Source organism: Aegilops tauschii, chromosome 5 (genome assembly GCF_002575655.3).
Source record: "Aegilops tauschii subsp. strangulata cultivar AL8/78 chromosome 5, Aet v6.0, whole genome shotgun sequence".
In the NCBI taxonomy this organism is placed as follows: Eukaryota; Viridiplantae; Streptophyta; class Magnoliopsida; order Poales; family Poaceae; genus Aegilops; species Aegilops tauschii.
Genome location: NC_053039.3, coordinates 227,484,160 through 227,505,192, shown reverse-complemented (window position 1 = coordinate 227,505,192; position 21,033 = coordinate 227,484,160). Strand labels below are relative to the sequence as shown.

The 21,033-nt window shown below is 45.5% G+C and overlaps 1 protein-coding gene across 1 annotated transcript; it reads left to right on the top strand.

The window, feature by feature from the left end:
• The first annotated feature begins 815 nt into the window (after positions 1–815).
• LOC109771182 (uncharacterized) lies at positions 816–2,310 on the top strand. Its single transcript, XM_020329884.4, has one exon. It carries the CDS (start codon positions 1,001–1,003, stop codon positions 2,198–2,200), a length of 1,200 nt encoding a protein of 399 aa, XP_020185473.2. The 5' UTR covers positions 816–1,000; the 3' UTR covers positions 2,201–2,310.
• Positions 2,311–21,033: the final 18,723 nt, after the last annotated feature.

The window sequence follows — 21,033 nt, the reverse complement described above, 5'->3', positions numbered from 1 at the left end:
AATGTTTGTGATATTTTTGAATTCACATATATTTTTAATCCACGAACATATTTTCGAGTTCTCATGATTTTTTTTCAAGTTTGTGAACATTTTAAAAAAATTATAATTCGAACATTTTTTGAACCTGTGAATAATTATTGAATTCTTGAACATTTTTTATATCCGTAACATTTTTCAATTTTCTGAATATGTTCTCGAGTTTGTGTGAATTATTTTGGAATCCACGATTTTTTATTAAAAAAAATCATGGACATGTTTATGGTGATTTTTTCCCCATTTTTTTAATAAAATCGGTGAGTGGTTCACGTAGAAGGACACGTTTCCCCAAAGGATAACATGGGGTTTCGTCATGTTTTGCTGTATGTGCTTTACACATTTGGAAGGCTAGAAACTGCCACATTTTCACTGGAGCCTAAGTAGCACTTAGGAGTGGCTTTCCCCGCCAGAACTAGGTTCTCAGCTTCATGTACCGTTGTGGTTTTGTACATAGCCATTACCTTTACATTGGATACGTTTATGGCGTATTCACCTTTTTGTTTTTTTAATCTTAATATAAAACGGCGGTGGTCCCCCACTCTTCTATAAAACAGGAACTCGTTTTCACCGTATACAAGTGGTGCCAAAGTGCTGAAACGTGTGATATCTGAGCCAAATATATCTAATTTTCTCTCAGATTTTTTTTAAACTGTTTGGATTGCTTATCACATATGTCACGTGGTTTATCTTCTCACAGATTAGTTACTCTATAAGTATGTTTAGTGCTGAAGATTTTTTTTTTTCATGTATAGCTGTGAAGGATTTGGAAAGGGATCTTGCGTTGCATCGCACTCATGTACTGAGATTCTCTAACTTAGGTCACTGACATGACGGTCCTCTAACAAAGTGGCCCACATACCAGTGGCCCGAAGTTACGTGACTGCAGAGCAAGCTGCAGTCCTCTGCTCTGCTCTCTCAGTCTCTCTACTTACTCTGCACACAGAATACATAAATAGTACTGTCCATGTGTTCTTCCCCTCTCTTCCTTAATTGCACACCTCTCTCTTCTTCTTCTTCTTCTTCTTCTCTCCGCAACTACTTCCTTCGTCTACGGAACGATCTCGCTTCTGAGCAGGCACGGCTGTCTCGAGTCGATCGAGCTCATCCACTGCATTGTTCGCTCCATCCGGCTGATCCGATGGGCAAGAAAGGTGCCCTCACCTCCATCTTCTCCAGGTCCTCCAGCCTCGCTAGCGACTCCTCCACGCCGGCCGTGATACCCTGGCCGTGGCCATCCTGCCGGGACCCGCAGACCGACTCCTTCCGTGCCGCCGAGGAGCCCTGCGCCACGGCTGCTGGTGGCAGCAGGTGCGGCCCTGTCGCCGCGAGGCACCGCAAGCTGGTGGGTGGCCCCGCCGAGATGTACAAGACGGTCAACTCGGTCTACATCGACCCCGACGACGGCGAGTCATTCTCTTGCCTCAGCACCGAGGAGGAGGAGGAAACGGTTGTAGTGGAGGACGACGGCTTCTTGACGCCCACTGCGTCCGAGGAGTGGTCGGAGGCTGTGATCCGCAGCCTCAGCCGGACGACCTCGTCCACCGGCCGCTTCTTCTTCGACCAGGGGCCAGCGACCAACTCCAACCTGTCTGCGGCGGCGGACTCGACAACCGGCAGTACACCACCGGAGGAGGAGAATGACAAGCCGGCGGCGCTGTCCAAGAAGGAGAAGCCAGGAGATGGTGGCAAGTCGCTGGTGGTGGAGGAGAGCGTGGCGGTGCCAGTGGAGTCGGCGGACCCGTACGGGGACTTCCTGTCGTCCATGGAGGAGATGGTGGCCGCGCACCAGCTGCGCGGCTGGGACGCGCTGGAGGAGCTGCTGGTATGGTACCTACGGGTGAACGCCAAGCACCACCACCCGCTCATCGTCAGCGCCTTCGTCGACCTGCTCGTCCGCCTCACCGCCAGCGCCACGGCAAACACCTCGACGACGACAGGGACGATGACGTCGAGTAGTAGCACCAGCAGCTCGAGCAGCAGCACGAGCAGCACGAGTACTACTAGTAGCAGCACGAGCACGAGTACTGGTGGCGATGGTGTGGTTGTTAGTGCTACATCAGCAACGGGACAATGCGACGGCGGGAATGAAGCTTGTGCGTCTTGCTCGTCGTCTTCTTCGTGCGCCCCGCGTGACGACGACGAGGCCAGTCGTGGGGAAGACTAGCCACTCCACTAATCATAGATTAGACCGACAATCGGGAACTAGTAATCTGCATGCATGTGATTTTGGCTTTTGGATTCCGGGCTAATCAAGCAACTAAGAAGTTTTTCTTTTTTTTTGTGGCGGGGAAGCAACCGAGCTGTTCATTGATGCACTCGTGCTTGTTCGTATGCACTTTTCTTTTCTTGATTGATTAACGATCCCATGAGTCGCTGGGTTAAGAAAACACTTTAATTTGGAGCGAGCACATGCCAAACCGGTGACCGACGTGATCTGGTTTCGTCGATCTCGATGACACCAACTAGCAATGCATAATGGCTTGCGTGCACAGTGCTGAACAGTACATGGAAAGCCATGATTTCTGCGAGAAACCGACCGCTAGCCAGCGACCACCATGACGAGTCATACTCGTCGTCGAGAGCGATGCTCGGGTTCAATGCGACCAGGGAGCAGTGTTTCCCCCCTGCTCGGCTGCTCCTTCATCAATGCATGCGTGCGTGTACACAAGCTGCACGCCGCAGAACTGGACCTCAGAGCAAGTATAATAATAGTGAGCTCCATGAAGACCTTCTTTTTTTATTGAAAATACATTTTCAACACTTCAAATAAAAGTCTGAAAAAAACATACACGGGTAAGGCGGACGCCTACAACAGACAATGTATTCATCCACGGATGCGTTCACAGACAGTGATACGGAAGCCGGCCATCCAACCTTGTCTGTATACATTTTAAGTGAAATTTGAACAAACCGAATGGTTTTCAGGCAAAACGGATGATTTTCATTTAAATCAGTCCGTATTCATTACATTTTTGACATATTTTGTTAAACAAAAGCAGCCGGACCCTAACATAGTCCAAATATTCGTCAGCGCCCATCCTCCAAGTCCTTGTTGTTTTCTTCCCCACGAAGTGAAGGTGCAGTCGCCGGCGGGTAAGTGTAGGACATGGACTAGCCCAAATGGGACACGGGGTGCGCCGTCTCCCGTGCCCAACTCCTACTCATCCGAGTCCGAGACTTGTGCGTCGTAGGTGGAGGTGAGGTCGACGATGGATGTGGACGGGCTGGCCTCGTTGATGTACTAGCTGAAGGAAATATGCCCTAGAGGCAATAATAAAGTTGTTATTTATATTTTCTTATATCATGATAAATGTTTATTATTCATGTTAGAATTGTATTAACCGGAAACTTAGTACATGTGTGAATACATAGACAAAACAGAGTGTCCCTAGTATGTCTCTACTTGACTAGCTCGTTAATCAAAGATGGTTATGTTTCCTGACCATAGACATGTGTTGTCATTTGATGAACGGGATCACATCATTAGAGAATGATGTGATCGACAAGACCCATTCGTTAGCTTAGTACTATGATCGTTTAGTATATTGCTATTGCTTTTTTCATGACTTATACATGTTCCTCTGACTATGAGATTATGCGACTCCCGAATACCGGAGGAACACCTTGTGTGATATCAAACGTCACAACGTAACCGGGTGATTAAAAAGATGCTCTACATGTGTCTCTGAAGGTGTTTGTTGGGTTGGCATAGATCGAGATTAGGATTTGTCACTCCGTGTATCGGAGAGGTACTCTGGGCCCTCTCGGTAATGCACATCACTATAAGCCTTGCAAGCAATGTGACTAATGAGTTAGTTGTGGGATGATGCATTACGGAACGAGTAAAGAGACTTGCCGGTAACGAGATTGAACTAGGTATTGAGATACCGACGATCGAATCTCGGGCAAGTAACATACCGATGACAAAGGGAACAACGTATGTTGTTATGCGGTTTGACCAATAAAGATCTTCGTAGAATATGTAGGAACCAATATGAGCATCCAGGTTCCGCTATTGGTTATTGACCGGAAACGTGTCTCGGTCATGTCTACATAGTTCTCGAACCCGTAGGGTCCGCACGCTTAACGTTCGGTGACGATCGGTATTATGAGTTTATGTGTTTTGATGTACCGAAGGTAGTTCGGAGTCCCGGATGAGATCGGGGACATGACGAGGAGTCTTGAGATGGTCGAGACGTAAAGATCGATATATTGGACGACTATATTCGGACATCGGAAAGGTTCCGAGTGATTCGGGTATTTTTGGAGTACCGGGGAGTTACGGGAATACGGGGGAAGAAGTATTGGGCCTCATGGGACAAGTGGTGGAAGAGAGGAGGCAGGACAAGGCAGGGCGCGCGGGCCCCCTAGGCCAAACCGAATTGGACTAGGGGCCCGGCCCCCCTTTCCTCCTTTCCTCCCTCTCCTTCCTTCTCCCTCCCTTCCTCTTGGTCGACTCCTACTAGGACTTGGAGTCCTAGTAGGACTCCACACTTGGGCGCGCCTCTAGGGCTGGCCCACCTCCCCTCCTCTCCTCCTTTATATACTGAGGCAAGGGGCACCCCATAGACACACAAGTTGATCAGTTGATCTTTTAGCCGTGTACGGTGCCCCCCTCCACCATAATCCAACTTGATCATATCGTAGCGGTGCTTAGGCGAAGCCCTGCGTCGGTAGCATCATCATCAGCGTCATCACGCCGTCGTGCTGACGAAACTCTCCCTCGAAGCTCTGCTGGATCGGAGTTCGTGGGACGTCACCGAGCTGAACGTGTGCTGAACTCGGAGGTGCCGTGCGTTCGGTACTTGGATCGGTCAGATCATGAAGACGTACGACTACATCAACCGCGTTTTCATAACGCTTCCGCTTACAGTCTACGAGGGTACGTGGACGACACTCTCCCCTCTCGTTGCTATGCATCACCATGATCTTGCGTGTGCGTAGGAATTTTTTTGAAATTACTACGTTCCCCGACAGTGGCATCCGAGCCAGGTTTATGCGTAGATGTTATATGTACGAGTAGAACACAAGTGAGTTGTGGGCGATACAAGTCATACTGCTTACCAACATATCATACTTTGGTTCGGCGGTATTGTTGGATGAAGCGGCCCGGACCAACATTACGCGTACGCTTACGCGAGACTGGTTCTACCGACATGCTTCGCACACAGGTGGCTGGCGGGTGTTAGTTTCTCCAACTTTAGTTGGACCGAGTGTGACTACGCCCGGTCCTTGTTGAAGGTTAAAACAGCACTAACTTGACGAAATATTGTTGTGGTTTTGATGCGTAGGTAAGAACAGTTCTTGCCCAGCCCGTAGCAGCCACGTAAAACTTGCAACAACAAAGTAGAGGATGTCTAACTTGTTTTTGCAGGGCATGTTGTGATGTGATATGGTCAAGGCATGATGCTATATTTTATTGTATGAGATGATCATGTTTTATAACGGAGTTATCGGCAACTGGCGGGAGCCATATGGTTGTCGCTTTATTGTATGCAATGCAATCGCCCTGTAATTGCTTTACTTTATCACTAAGCGGTAGCGATAGTCGTAGAAGCAATAGTTGGTGAGACGACAACGATGCTATGAGATCAAGGTGTCGCGCCGGTGATCATGACGGTGCTTTGGAGATGGAGATCAAAGGCGCAAGATGATGATGGCCATATCATATCACTTATATTGATTGCATGTGATGTTTATCTTTTATGCATCTTATTCTGCTTTGATTGACGGTAGCATTATAAGATGATCTCTCACTAAATTTCAAGGTACAAGTGTTCTCCCTGAGTATGCACCGATGCTAAAGTTCGTCATGCCGAGATACCACGTGATGATCGGGTGTGATAAGCTCTACGTTCATATACAACGGGTGCAAGCCAGTTTTGCACACGCAGAAATACTTGGGTTAAACTTGACGAGCCTAGCATATGCAGATATGGCCTCGGAACACTGAGACCGAAAGGTCGAGCGTGAATCATATAGTAGATATGATCAACATAGTGATGTTCACCATTGAAAACTACTCCATCTCACGTGATGATCGGACATGGTTTAGTTTATATGGATCACGTGATCACTTAGATGATTAGAGGGATGTCTATCTAAGTGGGAGTTCTTAAAATATGATGAATTGAACTTTAATTTATCATGAACTTAGTCCTGGTAGTATTAGCATATCTATGTTGTAGATCAATAGCTCGCGTTTAGCTTCCCTGTTTTATTTTTGATATGTTCCTAGAGAAAACTAAGTTGAAAGATGTTAGTAGCAATGATGCGGATTGGTTCCGTGATTTGAGGATGATCCTCATTGCTGCACAGAAGCACCGCTAGGTGACAGACCGATTGCAGGAGCAGATGCATACGTTATGAACGTTTGGCAAGCTCGATATGATGACTACTTGATAGTTTAGTGCACCATGCTTTACGGCTTAGAATAGGGGCTTCAAAGACGTTTTTTGAAATGCCATGGAGCATATGAGATGTTCCAAGAGTTGAAATCAGTATTTCAGACTCATGCCCATGTCGAAAGGTATGAGACCTTTGACAAGTACTTTGCCTACAAGATGGAGGAGAATAGCTCAGCTAGTGAGCATGTGCTCAGAATGTCTGAGTACTGCAATCACTTGAATCAAGTGGGAGTTAATCTTCCAGATAAGATAGTGATTGACAGAGTTCTCTAGTCATTATCACCAAGTTACTAGAACTTCGTGATGAACTATAATATGCAAGGGATAACGGAAACGATTCCCAAGATCTTCGTGTGCTAAAATCGACAAAGGTAGAAATCAAGAAAAAAGCATCAAGTGTTGATGGTTGGCAAGACCACTTGTAACGCCCCAAGACCGACGCGCCAGATGCCTTTCATGTTTTGCGTGTCAGCTCTGTTATTTATTTGTTTGTTGCATTCATCATCGCATCATCTGCATTGCATCCGCATGTTTTCATAAAACCCGTAGCCCTTTGCAGTGTCGCTTCTCTCTGTCTCCGTTGACCTTTTGTCAGCCCCCCTTGTCTTTCTCGACCTCTCTCAAACCCCCTCGCGTGCACGTCTGAATGCTTCCTGAACCCGACCCGCACGGTTATGACCAACAGGTCCGGATCATCTTCAAACATCCCCTAAATATCATCGGTTTATTTATTGAACTCACCTAGTCTATTTTTCTCAACCGCCCGATTTCGATCGGAGGGTCCGAATCTACCCTAAACTCCCCCTCTTTCCTTATATAAGAGACTCCTAGTCTAAATCAAGTCTAACCCTAAAACCTAGGAGGTTTGTCCCATCCCTCCCGTCTCGCGCCGCCACTCCACGAAATCCCCCTCGGGATCCCCTTCGCACCAACCAGCCACCACAGAGACTTCCAATTCCATCGATCCATCCACCCAACCACGCGTCTTGCTCCTCCTGTGCACCCCGCCTTCGCCCACCGTGCCTCGTCGGATCGGCCTCGCCGGAGACCAGCGCCGCTCCACCCCGTCTCCAACTCCGGTCACGGTTCCGCCCCGCTCGCTGCTTCTCCTTCCCGTCTTCTTCTCCCGTTCCCTCTGATCCTGCTCATACCTGCTCTCTCTTCTCCAGGAAACCAGCAGGAGCATCGTCCTCTCGTCGCCGCTGCCTTCCCCTCGTCTCCCCGTGCAGACCACCCAAGGCCGCCCATGGAACTCTGCCGCTGGGCCTCCTCCTCGCCTAGCCACTTCGGCGGCCAGCAAGCCGGCCACGCGCCCCGCCATCAGGCCCGGACCTCCTCGCCGTCGGCCGCCCGCGACCTCCTCCTCCCGAATCTGCTCTGCCTCATCAGCTGCACCAAGTCCCTCTGCTTCCCTGCTCCAGTTCGAGCGTCAAGCGCCGCCCGCCGGATCCGATTGCTTGTAGCACCGCCGCCGCTGCCGCCAAGTACCTCGCCGGAGAATGACGTCCCACGCCTGGATCCGCGCCCCTCCGTCCCTTGCGCCTCCATCTCTTCCTCGCCGCCGAACTCCTGCTTCAAGCCGCGCCGACGCCCCACTCGTTCTGCTCGGGAACGAGCACGCCCCAGCGCCTCTGCTTCGAACCAGGGGGCCGACGCCTCCAGCGCCCGCGTTGACCGAGCACAGCCCAGTTCGCCTCTGCTTCCAGTCGGGCCTCAGCCCATGGGTGAGCAGCCCTCCAGCCCCTCTGCTCTGTTGGGCCAGCCAGTTTCAGCCCGCTTATGTTTTTTTCAGCGTCTGCGAATTTAGCTATTTATCCAGAGTTGGCAGTTTTGCAGAAAAACCCTCATGATCATGCATTCAATAACTCCAGAATTGTGCATCATATGTAAATAATTCATATATGAAAAATGCTTAGGATTTTGTCTAGTTTCATAATATCCAACTTTCATCCACGTTAAAAAATGTTTAAATGTGTTGTTTGATTTAATTTGCTTAAATGCCATGTTAAAATGATTTAATTCATAACTAAATAACTGTAGCTCCAAATTTAATAAACTATATATGTAACTTTCTTGGAAAAATGCCTAGTTTAACATGGTGCACCTATCTTGCATGTTTAACAACAATAAAATATGCTTTAGGACAGAACAGTACCAATTCCAAAATATGCATATGAGGATTTTCCGGAATTGTTATTTGTTGTTCCGGCCTCATTTAAACTTGCCTAAATAGTTAGTTTACTTATGCTTAACCTCTTGCCATGTTAATCAACATTTAATATTGTTGAGTACATAACCGAGAGAGAACTTAATGAGTCATGTGGTGTTTCGTCAATATGCAACTCGTTGCAAATTGAGCCCCACTTAACTTGTAGTATTGTTTGTTGCACTTTGCCATGCTATGCATAACTAAACCGGACATGCATCATACTTGGTTGTGCATCATGCCATGTTTATGTGATGGTTGTTTACCATGATGTTTCCTTCTTTCCGGTTGCGCTTCTCCTTGATAGTTCCGGTTACGTTGCGATTGTGAGGATTCGTTCGACTACGTCCGTTTGTCTTCTTCATGGACTCGTTCTTCTTCCTTGCGGGATCTCAGGCAAGATGACCATACCCTCGAAATCACTTCTATCTTTGCTTGCTAGTTGTTCGCTCTATTGCTATGCCGCGCTACCTACCACTTGCTATATCATGCCTCCCATATTGCCATGTCAAGCCTCTAACCCACCTTTCCTAGCAAACCGTTGTTTGGCTAAGTTACCGCTTTTGCTCAGCCCTTCTTATAGCGTTGCTAGTTGCAGGTGAAGTTGAAGATTGCTCCATGTCGGAACATGTTTATGTTGGGATATCACAATATCTCTTATTTAATTAATGCATCTATATACTTGGTAAAGGGTGGAAGGCTCGGCCTTATGCCTGGTGTTTTGTTCCACTCTTGCCGCCCTAGTTTCCGTCATACCGGTGTTATGTTCCTTGATTTTGCGTTCCTTACGCGGTTGGGTGATTTATGGGACCCCCTTGACAGTTCGCTTTGAATAAAACTCCTCCAGCAAGGCCCAACCTTGGTTTTACCTTTTGCCTACCTAAGCCTTTTTCCCTTGGTTTTCCGAAGCCCGAGGGTCATCTTTATTTAACCCCCCCGGGCCAGTGCTCCTTCGAGTGTTGGTCCAAACCGAGTAGACTGCGGGGCCCCCTCGTGGAAACTCGAGGTCTGGTTTTACTCGTAGGATGTCTCATCCGGTGTTGCCCTGAGAACGAGATATGTGCAGCTCCTATCGGGATTGTCGGCACATCGGGCGGCTTTGCTGGTCTTGTTTTACCATTGTCGAAATGTCTTGTAAACCGGGATTCCGAGACTGATCGGGTCTTCCCGGGAGAAGGAATATCCTTCGTTGACCGTGAGAGCTTATAATGGGCTAAGTTGGGACACCCCTGCAGGGTATAAAGTTTTGAGAGCCGTGCCCGCGGTTATGTGGCAGATGGGAATTTGTTAATGTCCGGTTGTAGAGAACTTGACACTTGACTTAATTAAAATGCATCAACCGCGTGTGTAGCCCTGATGGTCTCTTTTCGGCGGAGTCCGGGAAGTGAACACGGTTCTTGGGTTATGTTTGCCGTAAGTAGGAGTTCAGGATCACCTCTTGATCATTTCTAGCTTCTCGACCGTTCCGTTGCTTCTCTTCTCGCTCTTATTTGCGTATGTTAGCCACCATATTTGCTTAGTGCTTGCTGCAGCTCTACCTCATTACCCCATCCTACCTATAAGCTTAAATAGTCTTGATCTCGCGGGTGTGAGATTGCTGAGTCCTCGTGACTCACGGATACTTCCAAACAGTTGCAGGTGCCGTTGACGCCAGTGCAGGCGATGCTACCGAACTCAAGTGGGAGTTCGACAAGGACTTGATCGTTACTATGTTTCGTTTCCTGATGATCAGTAGTGGAGCCAGTTGGGATGATCGGGGATCTAGAATTTGGGGTTGTCTTCTTTTCTTTTGGCTTTGACCATAGTCGGTCTATGTGTGTACTCTGATTGATGTATGATTTATTTAAGTATTGTGTGAAGTGGCGATTGTAAGCCAACTCTCTTTATCCCATTCTTGTTCATTACATGGGATTGTGTGAAGATGACCCTTCTTGCGACAAAATCTACAATGCGGTTATGCCTCTAAGTCGTGCCTCGACACGTGGGAGATATAGCTGCATCATGGGTGTTACAAGTTGGTATCAGAGCCAGGTTTACAAATCCTTATTCTGCAAGCCAAATCCTTTGTTTCGTTTTATTTGTGGTATTCGAGTTGCTTCGAAGTCAAATGTTGAATCCATACCTTTCCTAAACGGTGTTCTCATATTCCTATGTGAATACTAATCCTTCTTGATCATCGAGGTTGTCATCTCAATTCTATTTCCAACCGAGGCGTTTCTCTTCGAGATGATCCCATCATTTTTCCCATCCGCAAGATCAATTCTCAGCCTTATCAATAGTGTTCGTTTCATCCGTTCCCCTTTATTTTTCCCACCCTCCCACCCTTTTCTTCAAGGAACCAAATTTCTTAATCATGTATCCATCTTATGGATGTGAAGTTTCTCCATTCTTTTCCATCAATGTTCTTATCCGGTGATTCTCACGAAGATACTAACGGAGCCTTAACTTCATCATTGTCCGTTCTTTTTCTTCTCCGGTGGTTTCAATTCAAGCTTGCGGTGTTGATCATATTCATTTCCTTGTTTCAAATGCTTTCTCATGCCAATGCAGCTCGTAATCATTCAGCTCTCGCTATTCATTTGTTCCGGAGTGTTGAACATATCTCAGAAGATTCGTGCTTTCCATTCTCAATCCGTTCAAGGGATTTTGAGGTTGTTATCTCATTCAAGCCATTTAATTCAACCGGTGTAATCTCTCTTTCAAGCAATCTTTCCAACGGTGTATCTTTTGAGTGGGCCCTAACCCACAGGTCTTTTCCCAGGATCTTACCTGACTCTTCTAATCTTCCCGGAGTTACTCTCATTTTTTTTCAAGTTTGACATGAGAGTGAGTTATCATCAGTCAAATGCCTTCTCCAAGATTTTTCGCATTCTTTTCATCATTGGTTCAACCTTTCTAATATTCATCCCGGAGTATCTCAACAATTTATGGTGGTGTTTCTTGTCATCATTCTCAACATTTGAAGACCGAAGAAGAGTTTTCCTCCAAATCTTATCCGTTCTCTCAAGATTCATGGTTCTAGCTTCATGCCATCCTCTCATAATTGTTTTCGATTGTGAGAATTCTTTTCACCCATCCAGAGCATTTCAGGAGTCTTTTCAGTTTGATTCTCCGGAGCCCATCATCTCAGAATTATTCATTCAAGTTTTCAGCTATCGTTCTCCAAATCATATCGGTGCATCATTCAAGTATTACCTAAACAGCTCGGGATCTCTGCGTTCACTTGTATCTAAATTCTCTCAAGCATCTTCGTTCATTTTCCAATTCTTCCCGGTGTTTCTTTATCTTCTCTTCGTTCATTTTCAATTCTTACGGTGGTTCGTTCTAGAGTTCTCTTCCTTCGTTATCATATAGATTCATTCGTTCTTTCCAATCCTACCGGTGGTTCGTTGAAGACCTTCCCAAGTTTGCGCCATATCTATCTTAATCCTTTCTACGAGAATAAGTAGTATGCCAAATCCATTGCTTGTCATCAATTTAATTGGTGAAGGATGAGCATAATGTAATTCTTATTCTTGTTTCATCGAGTCAATTCAATTCCTTATTCCGGAGATTCATCAAAATTCTTGATCTCATTTGTTCATTTTTCTTTCCGGAGCTCCAAGTTATTTCAGTTATATCATTTCAAAGCTTCATCTAATCATTGCAAGGCTTCTCCCGGAGTTCTTTCCAACTTTCCCTTTCGTTTGATCATTCTTTTATTATCGGAGTTCTTCATGGAGGATCAACATGGTGGCTCATCAAGGATTCCTTTCATTCTTCAGTTGTTTTTCAAGAATTCTCTCGAAGTTATGATCCGCCAAGCTATACTCAAAAATAAACATGGTGTTCAACACACGTTTTGTTTTGGGGAGTTCAAGTATTCTTCATCTTGCATTCCGAAGTGCAATTCTTCCTACCTTATCTTTTGAGATGGTAATACGTCATTCTTGACAATTTCTTTTCGAGCTTCATGATTCACATGTTGTCAAGAATGAGGTATTTTAAATCCATTAATCTCTTCGTTTGAGTTATCTTGTGTCATATTCCGCTTAAAGCATTTCCTAAGGAATGTTACTATTGTGGTGCTTATCAATGATCCAAGTTATCTCTTTATCATCTTGGTGGAAGAAGTTTTTCATCTCTTTGGTGTTCTCAATCAAATTAATTGATACCGCTAGTGGCTGGTTATAACCTCAAATGTTGGATGTTTTCCATAAGCCCACAACAAGCGTCTTTTCGTTGTTGATTTTCCAACAACTCTGTTCAACCCTTCTTCGTAAGGATGTTCTCAAATTCATTTCTAGTAGAAGATGTTCTTCTTCTTCGTTCTTTTCACTCCATTATTCATTCCGGAGGCTTTCTGATATTGCTCTCTTCGAACCATCATCTTTTCATATCAATATCATGTTTTTCTTTTCCTTTCTAGCCCAATTAACAGGAGTGTCGTGTCCTCCATTCAAGTTCTCTCATCTTAACAAGTTTTGCCTCTCTTTTCAATCGGAGCGCTATCTGAAATCCTTCTTACCACTGGTGCCATTCTTTTTATAGTTCCGGAGGCAGTGTGTTGTTGATTTCAACAAGCATCATCCAGTCAAGTTAATGTTAATTCCTTCCATTTTCAGTTGGAGTGCTGTTCGAAATATTTCATTCTTATCCTCTCTATATCTTGTTTTAACCGGAGTGGTTTCATTGGCTATCTTGTCATTCTCACTGTATTCCTTGTTCCTCTTGTCCAACGGACTGTTTGCAGTCTCATTCATCTCTGTTGTATTATTTCTTTCAAGTTGTTCAATCTCTCAAGGTTCGTGGTTTCACTCGTTTGTCAAAGAAGCAACTTAGTCTTACCTCTTCTCTTCCTCTTCCGTTTCTCTCCGGTGCCATCCTAGATCTCGGGACGAGATCCTCTTGTAGTGGTGGAGTGTTGTAACGCCCCAAGACCGACGCGCCAGATGCCTTTCATGTTTTGCGCGTCAGCTCTGTTATTTATTTGTTTGTTGCATTCATCATCGCATCATCTGCATTGCATCCGCATGTTTTCATAAAACCCGTAGCCCTTTGCAGTGTCGCTTCTCTCTGTCTCCGTTGACCTTTTGTCAGCCCCCCTTGTCTTTCTCGACCTCTCTCAAACCCCCTCGCGTGCGCGTCTGAATGCTTCCTGAACCCGACCCGCACGGTCATGACCAACAGGTCCGGATCATCTTCAAACATCCCCTAAATATCATCGGTTTATTTATTGAACTCACCTAGTCTATTTTTCTCAACCGCCCGATTTCGATCGGAGGGTCCGAATCTACCCTAAACTCCCCCTCTTTCCTTATATAAGAGACTCCTAGTCTAAATCTAGTCTAACCCTAAAACCTAGGAGGTTTGTCCCATCCCTCCCGTCTCGCGCCGCCACTCCACGAAATCCCCCTCGGGATCCCCTTCGCACCAACCAGCCACCACAGAGACTTCCAATTCCATCGATCCATCCACCCAACCACGCGTCTTGCTCCTCCTGTGCACCCCGCCTTCGCCCGCCGTGCCTCGTCGGATCGGCCTCGCTGGAGACCAGCGCCGCTCCACCCCGTCTCCAACTCCGGTCACGGTTCCGCCCCGCTCGCTGCTTCTCCTTCTCGTCTTCTTCTCCCGTTCCCTCTGATCCCGCTCTTACCTGCTCTCTCTTCTCCAGGAAACCAGCAGGAGCATCATCCTCTTGTTGCCGCTGCCTTCCCCTCGTCTCCCCATGCAGACCACCCAAGGCCGCCCATGGAACTCTGCCGCTGGGCCTCCTCCTCGCCTAGCCACTTCGGCGGCCAGCAAGCCGGCCACGCGCCCCGCCATCAGGCCCGGACCTCCTCGCCGTCGGCCGCCCGTGACCTCCTCCTCCCGAATCTGCTCTGCCTCGTCAGCTGCACCAAGTCCCTCTGCTTCCCTACTCCAGTTCGAGCGTCAAGCGCCGCTGCCTCCCCTGCCGGCTTGAACCCCGCCGGATCCGATGGCTCGTAGCACCGCCGCCGCTGCTGCCAAGTACCTCGCCGGAGAATGACGTCACACGCCTGGATCCGCGCCCCTCCGTCCCCTGCGCCTCCATCTCTTCCTTGCCACCGAACTCCTGCTTCAAGCCGTGCCGGTGCCCCACTCGTTCTGCTCGAGAACGAGCACGCCCCAGCGCCTCTGCTTCGAACCAGGGGGCCGAGCCCCCAGCGCCCGCGTTGACCGAGCACAGCCCAGTTCGCCTCTGCTTCCAGTCGGGCCTCAGCCCATGGGTGAGCAGCCCTCCAGCCCCTCTGCTCTGTTGGGCCAGCCAGTTTCGGCCCGCTTATGTTTTTTTCAGTGTCTGCGAATTTAGCTATTTATCCAGAGTTGGCAGTTTTGCAGAAAAACCCTCATGATCATGCATTTAATAACTCCAGAACTGTGCGTCATATGTAAATAATTCATATATGAAAAATGCTTAGAATTTTGTCTAGTTTCATAATAGCCAACTTTCATCCATGTTAAAAAATGTTTAAATGTGCTGTTTGATTTAATTTGCTTAAATGCCATGTTAAAATGATTTAATTCATAACTAAATAACCGTAGCTCCAAATTTAATAAACTATATATGTAACTTGCTTGGAAAAATGCCTAGTTTAACATGGTGCACCTATCTTGCATGTTTAACAACAATAAAATATGCTTTAGGACAGAACAGTACCAATTCCAAAATATGCATATGAGGATTTTCCGGAATTGTTATTTGTTGTTCCGGCCTCATATAAACTTGCCTAAATAGTTAGTTTACTTATGCTTAACCTCTTGCCATGTTAATCAACATTTAATATTGTTGAGTACATAACCGAGAGAGAACTTAACGAGTCATGTGGTGTTTCGTCAATATGCAACTCGTTGCAAATTGAGCCCCACTTAACTTGTAGTATTGTTTGTTGCACTTTGCCATGCTATGCATATTTAAACCGGACATGCATCATACTTGGTTATGCATCATGCCATGTTTATGTGATGGTTGTTTACCATGATGTTTCCTTCTTTCCGGTTGCGCTTCTCCTTGATAGTTCCGGTTACGTTGCGATTGTGAGGATTCGTTCGACTACATCCGTTTGTCTTCTTCATGGACTCGTTCTTCTTCCTTGCGGGATCTCAGGCAAGATGACCATACCCTTGAAATCACTTCTATCTTTGCTTGCTAGTTGTTCGCTCTATTGCTATGCCGCGCTACCTACCACTTGCTATATCATGCCTCCCATATTGCCATGTCAAGCCTCTAACCCACCTTTCCTAGCAAACCGTTGTTTGGCTAAGTTACCGCTTTTGCTCAGCCCTTCTTATAGCGTTGCTAGTTGCAGGTGAAGTTGAAGATTGCTCCATGTCGGAACATGTTTATGTTGGGATATCACAATATCTCTTATTTAATTAATGCATCTATATACTTGGTAAAGGGTGGAAGGCTCGGCCTTATGCCTGGTGTTTTGTTCCACTCTTGCCGCCCTAGTTTCCGTCATACCAGTGTTATGTTCCTTGATTTTGCGTTCCTTACGCGGTTGGGTAATTTATGGGACCCCCTTGACAGTTCGCTTTGAATAAAACTCCTCCAGCAAGGCCCAACCTTGGTTTTACCTTTTGCCTACCTAAGCCTTTTTCCCTTGGTTTTCCGGAGCCCGAGGGCCATCTTTATTTACACCCCCCCGGGCCAGTGCTCCTTCGAGTGTTGGTCCAAACTAAGTAGACTGCGGGGCCCCCTCATGAAAACTCGAGGTCTGGTTTTACTCGTAGGATGTCTCATCCGGTGTTGCCCTGAGAACGAGATATGTGCAGCTCCTATCGGGATTGTCGGCACATCGGGCGGCTTTGCTGGTCTTGTTTTACCATTGTCGAAATGTCTTGTAAACCGGGATTCCGAGACTGATCGGGTCTTCCCGGGAGAAGGAATATCCTTCGTTGACCGTGAGAGCTTATAATGGGCTAAGTTGGGACACCCCTGCAGGGTATAAACTTTCGAGAGCCGTGCCTACGGTTATGTGGCAGATGGGAATTTGTTAATGTCCGGTTGTAGAGAACTTGACACTTGACTTAATTAAAATGCATCAACCGCGTGTATAGCCGTGATGGTCTCTTTTCGGCGGAGTCCGGGAAGTGAACACGGTTCTTGGGTTATGTTTGACGTAAGTAGGAGTTCAAGATCACCTCTTGATCATTTCTAGCTTCTCGACCGTTCCGTTGCTTCTCTTCTCGCTCTTATTTGCGTATGTTAGCCACCATATTTGCTTAGTGCTTGCTGCAGCTCTACCTCATTACGCCATCCTACCTATAAGCTTAAATAGTCTTGATCTCGCGGGTGTGAGATTGCTGAGTCCTCGTGACTCACGGATACTTCCAAACAGTTGCAGGTGCCGTTGACGCCAGTGCAGGCGATGCTACCAAACTCAAGTGGGAGTTCGACGAGGACTTGATCATTACTATGTTTCGTTTCCTGATGATCAGTAGTGGAGCCCAGTTGGGATGATCGGGGATCTAGCATTTGGGGTTTACTTCTTTTCTTTTGGCTTTGACCGTAGTCGGTCTATGTGTGTACTCTGATTGATGTATGATTTATTTAAGTATTGTGTGAAGTGGCGATTGTAAGCCAACTCTCTTTATCCCATTCTTGTTCATTACATGGGATTGTGTGAATATGGCCCTTCTTGCGACAAAACCTACAATACGGTTATGCCTCTAAGTCGTGCCTCGACACGTGGGAGATATAGCCGCATCATGGGTGTTACACCACTAGTTTCAAGAAAAGGGCAAAGGGAAGAAGGGGAACTTCAAAAAGAACGGCAAGCAAGTTGCTGCTCCCGTGAAGAAGCCCAAAGCTAGACCCAAGCCTGAAACTGAGTGCTTCTACTGCAAAGGAAATGGTCACTGGAAGTGGAACTGCCCTAGATACTTGGCGGATAAGAAGGATGGCAAAGTGAACAAAAGTATATTGGATATACATGTTATTGATGTGTACTTTACTAGTGTTTATAGCAACCCCTCAGCATTTGATACTGGTTCAATTGCTAAGAGTAGTAACTCGAAACGGGAGTTGCAGAATGAACGGAAACTAGTTAAGGGCGAGGTGACGATGTGTGTTGGAAGTAGTTCCAAGATTGATATGATCATCATCGCACACTCCCTATACTTTCGGGATTAGTGTTGAACCTAAATAAGTGTTATTTGGTGTTTGTGTTCAGCATGAATATGATTTGATCATGTTTATTGCAATACGATTATTCATTTAAGTTAGAGAATAATTGTTGTTCTGTTTACATGAATAAAACCTTCTATGGTCATACACCCAATGAAAATGGTTTGTTGGACCTCGATCGTAGTGATGCACATATTCATAATATTGAAGCCAAAAGATGCAAAGTTAATAATGATAGTGCAACTTATTTGTGGCACTGCCGTTTAGGTCATATTGGTGTAAAGCGCATGAAGAAACTCCATGCTGATGGGATTTTGGAATCACTTGATTATGAATCACTTGATGCTTGCGAACCATGCCTTATGGGCAAGATGACTAAGACTCCGTTCTCCGGAACAATGGAGCGAGCAACTGACTTATTGGAAATAATACATACTGATGTATGCGATCCGATGAGTGTTGAGGCTCGCGGCGGGTATCGTTATTTTCTGACCTTCACAGATGATTTGAGCAGATATGGGTATATCTTCTTGATGAAACATAAGTCTGAAACATTTGAAAAGTTCATATAATTTCAGAGTGAAGTGGAAAATCATCGTAACAAGAAAATAAAGTTTCTACGATCTGACCGTGAAGGAGAATATTTGAGTTACGAGTTTGGTCTTCATTTGAAACAATGTGGAATAGTTTCGCAACTGACGCCACCTGGAACACCACAGCGTAATGGTGTGTCTGAACGTCATAACCGTACTTTATTAGATATTGTGCGATCTATGATGTCTCTTACTGATTTATCACTATCGTTTTGGGGTTATGCATTAGAGACGGCTGCATTCACGTTAAATAGGGCACCATCTAAATCCGTTGAGACGACACCATATGAACTGTGGTTTGGCAAGAAACCAAAGTTGTCGTTTCTTAAAGTTTGGGGTTGCGATGCTTATGTGGAAAAGTTTCATCCTGATAATCTCAAACCCAAATCAGATAAATGTGTCTTCATAGGATACCCAAAGGAGACAGTCGGGTACACCTTCTATCACAGATCCGAAGGCAAGATATTCCTTGCTAAGAATGGATCCTTTCTAGTGAAGAATTTTCTCTCGAAAGAAGTGAGTGGGAGGAAAGTAGAACTTGATGAGGTAATTGTACCTTCTCCCGAATTGGAAAGTAGTTAATCACATAAATCAGTTCCAATGATTCCTACACCAATTAGTGAGGAAGCTAATGATGATGATCATGAAACTTCTGATCAAGTTACTACCAAACCTCGTAGGTCAACCAGAGTAAGATCCGCACCAGAGTAGTATGGTAATCCTGTTCTGGAGGTCATGTTACTTGACCATGACGAACCTACGAACTATGAGGAGCCCAGATTCCATGAAATGGCTTAAGGCCATGAAATCTGAGATGGGATCCATGTATGAGAACAAAGTATGGACTTTGATTGATTTGCCCGATGATCGGCAAGCCATTGAGAATAAATGGATCTTCAAGAGGAAGACAGACGCTGACAGTAGTGTTACTATCTACAAAGCTCGAATTGTCGAAAAAGGTTTTCGACAAGTTCAAGGTGTTGACTACGATAAGATTTTCTCACTCGTAGCGATGCTTAAGTCTGTCCGAATCATGTTAGCAATTGCCACATTTTATGAAATCTGGCAAATTTATGTCAAAACTACATTCCTTAACGGATATCTTAAAGAAGAATTGTATATGATACAACAAGAAGGTTTTGTCGATCCAAAAGGTGCTAACAAAATGTGCAAGCTCCAGCGATTCATCTATGGACTGGTGCAAGCATCTCGGAGTTGAAATATACGCTTTGATGAGTTGATCAATGCATATAGTTTTATACAGACTTGGGGTGAAGCCTGTATTTACAAGAAAGTGAGTGGGAGCACTACATCATTTCTGATAAGTATATGTGAATGGCATATTGTTGATTGGAAATAAATGTAGAATTTTCTGGAAAGCGCAAAGGAGTTTTTTAAAGGAGTTTTTCAAAGAAAGACCTCGGTGAAGCTGCTTACATATTGAGCATCAAGATCTATAGAGATAGATCAAGACGCTTGATAAATTTTTCAATGAGTACATACCTTGACAAGATTTTGAAGTAGTTCAAAATGGAACAGTCAAAGAAAGAGTTCTTGCCTGTGTTACAAGGTGTGAAATTGAGTAAGACTCAAAGCCCGACCACGGCAGAAGATAGAAAGAGAATGAAAGTCATTCCCTATGCCTCAGCCATAGGTTCTATCAAGTATGCCATGTTGTGTACCAGATCTATTGTATACCCTACACTGAGTTTGGCAAGGGAGTACAATAGTAATCTAGGAGTAGATCACTAGACAGCGGTCAAAATTATCCTTAGTGGAATAAGATATGTTTCTCGATTATGGAGGTGACAAAAGGTTCATCGTAAAAGGTTACGTCGATGCAAGTTTTGACACTGATCCAGATGACTCTAAGTCTCAATCTGGATACATATTAAAAGTGGGAGCAATTAGCTAGAGTAGCTCCGTGCAGAGCATTGTTGACATAAAAATTTGCAAAATACATACGGATCTGAATATGGCAGACCCGTTGACTAAACTTCTCTCACAAGCAAAACATGATCACACCTTAGTACTCTTTGGGTGTTAATCACATGGTGATGTGAACTAGATTACTGACTCTAGTAAACCCTTTGAGTGTTGGTCACATGGCGATGTGAACTATGGGTGTTAATCACATGGTGATGTGAACTATTCGTGTTAAATCACATGGCGATGTGAACTAGATTATTGACTCTAGTGCAAGTGGGAGACTGAAGGAAATATGCCCTAGAGGCAATAATAAAGTTGTTATTTATATTTCCTTATATCATGATAAATGTTTATTATTCATGCTAGAATTGTATTAACCGGAAGCTTAGTACATGTGTGGATACATAGACAAACAGAGTGTCACTAGTATGCCTCTACTTGACTAGCTCGTTAATCGAAGATGGTTGAGTTTCCTAGCCATGGACATGAGTTGTCATTTGATTAACGGGATCACATCATTAGGAGAATGATGGGATTGACTTGACCCATTTTGTTAGATTAGCACTTGATCGTTTAGTATGTTGCTATTGCTTTCTTCATGACTTATACATGTTCCTATGACTATGAGATTATGCAACTCCCGAATACCGGAGGAGCAATTTGTGTGCTACCAAACGTCACAATGTAACTGGGTGATTATAAAGGTGCTCTACAGGTGTCTCCGATGGT

Excerpts from the sequence above, each read along its gene's own strand:
- LOC109771182 (XM_020329884.4), top strand. The coding sequence starts at position 1,001 with ATGTGTTCTTCCCCTCTCTTCCTTAATTGCACACCTCTCTCTTCTTCT.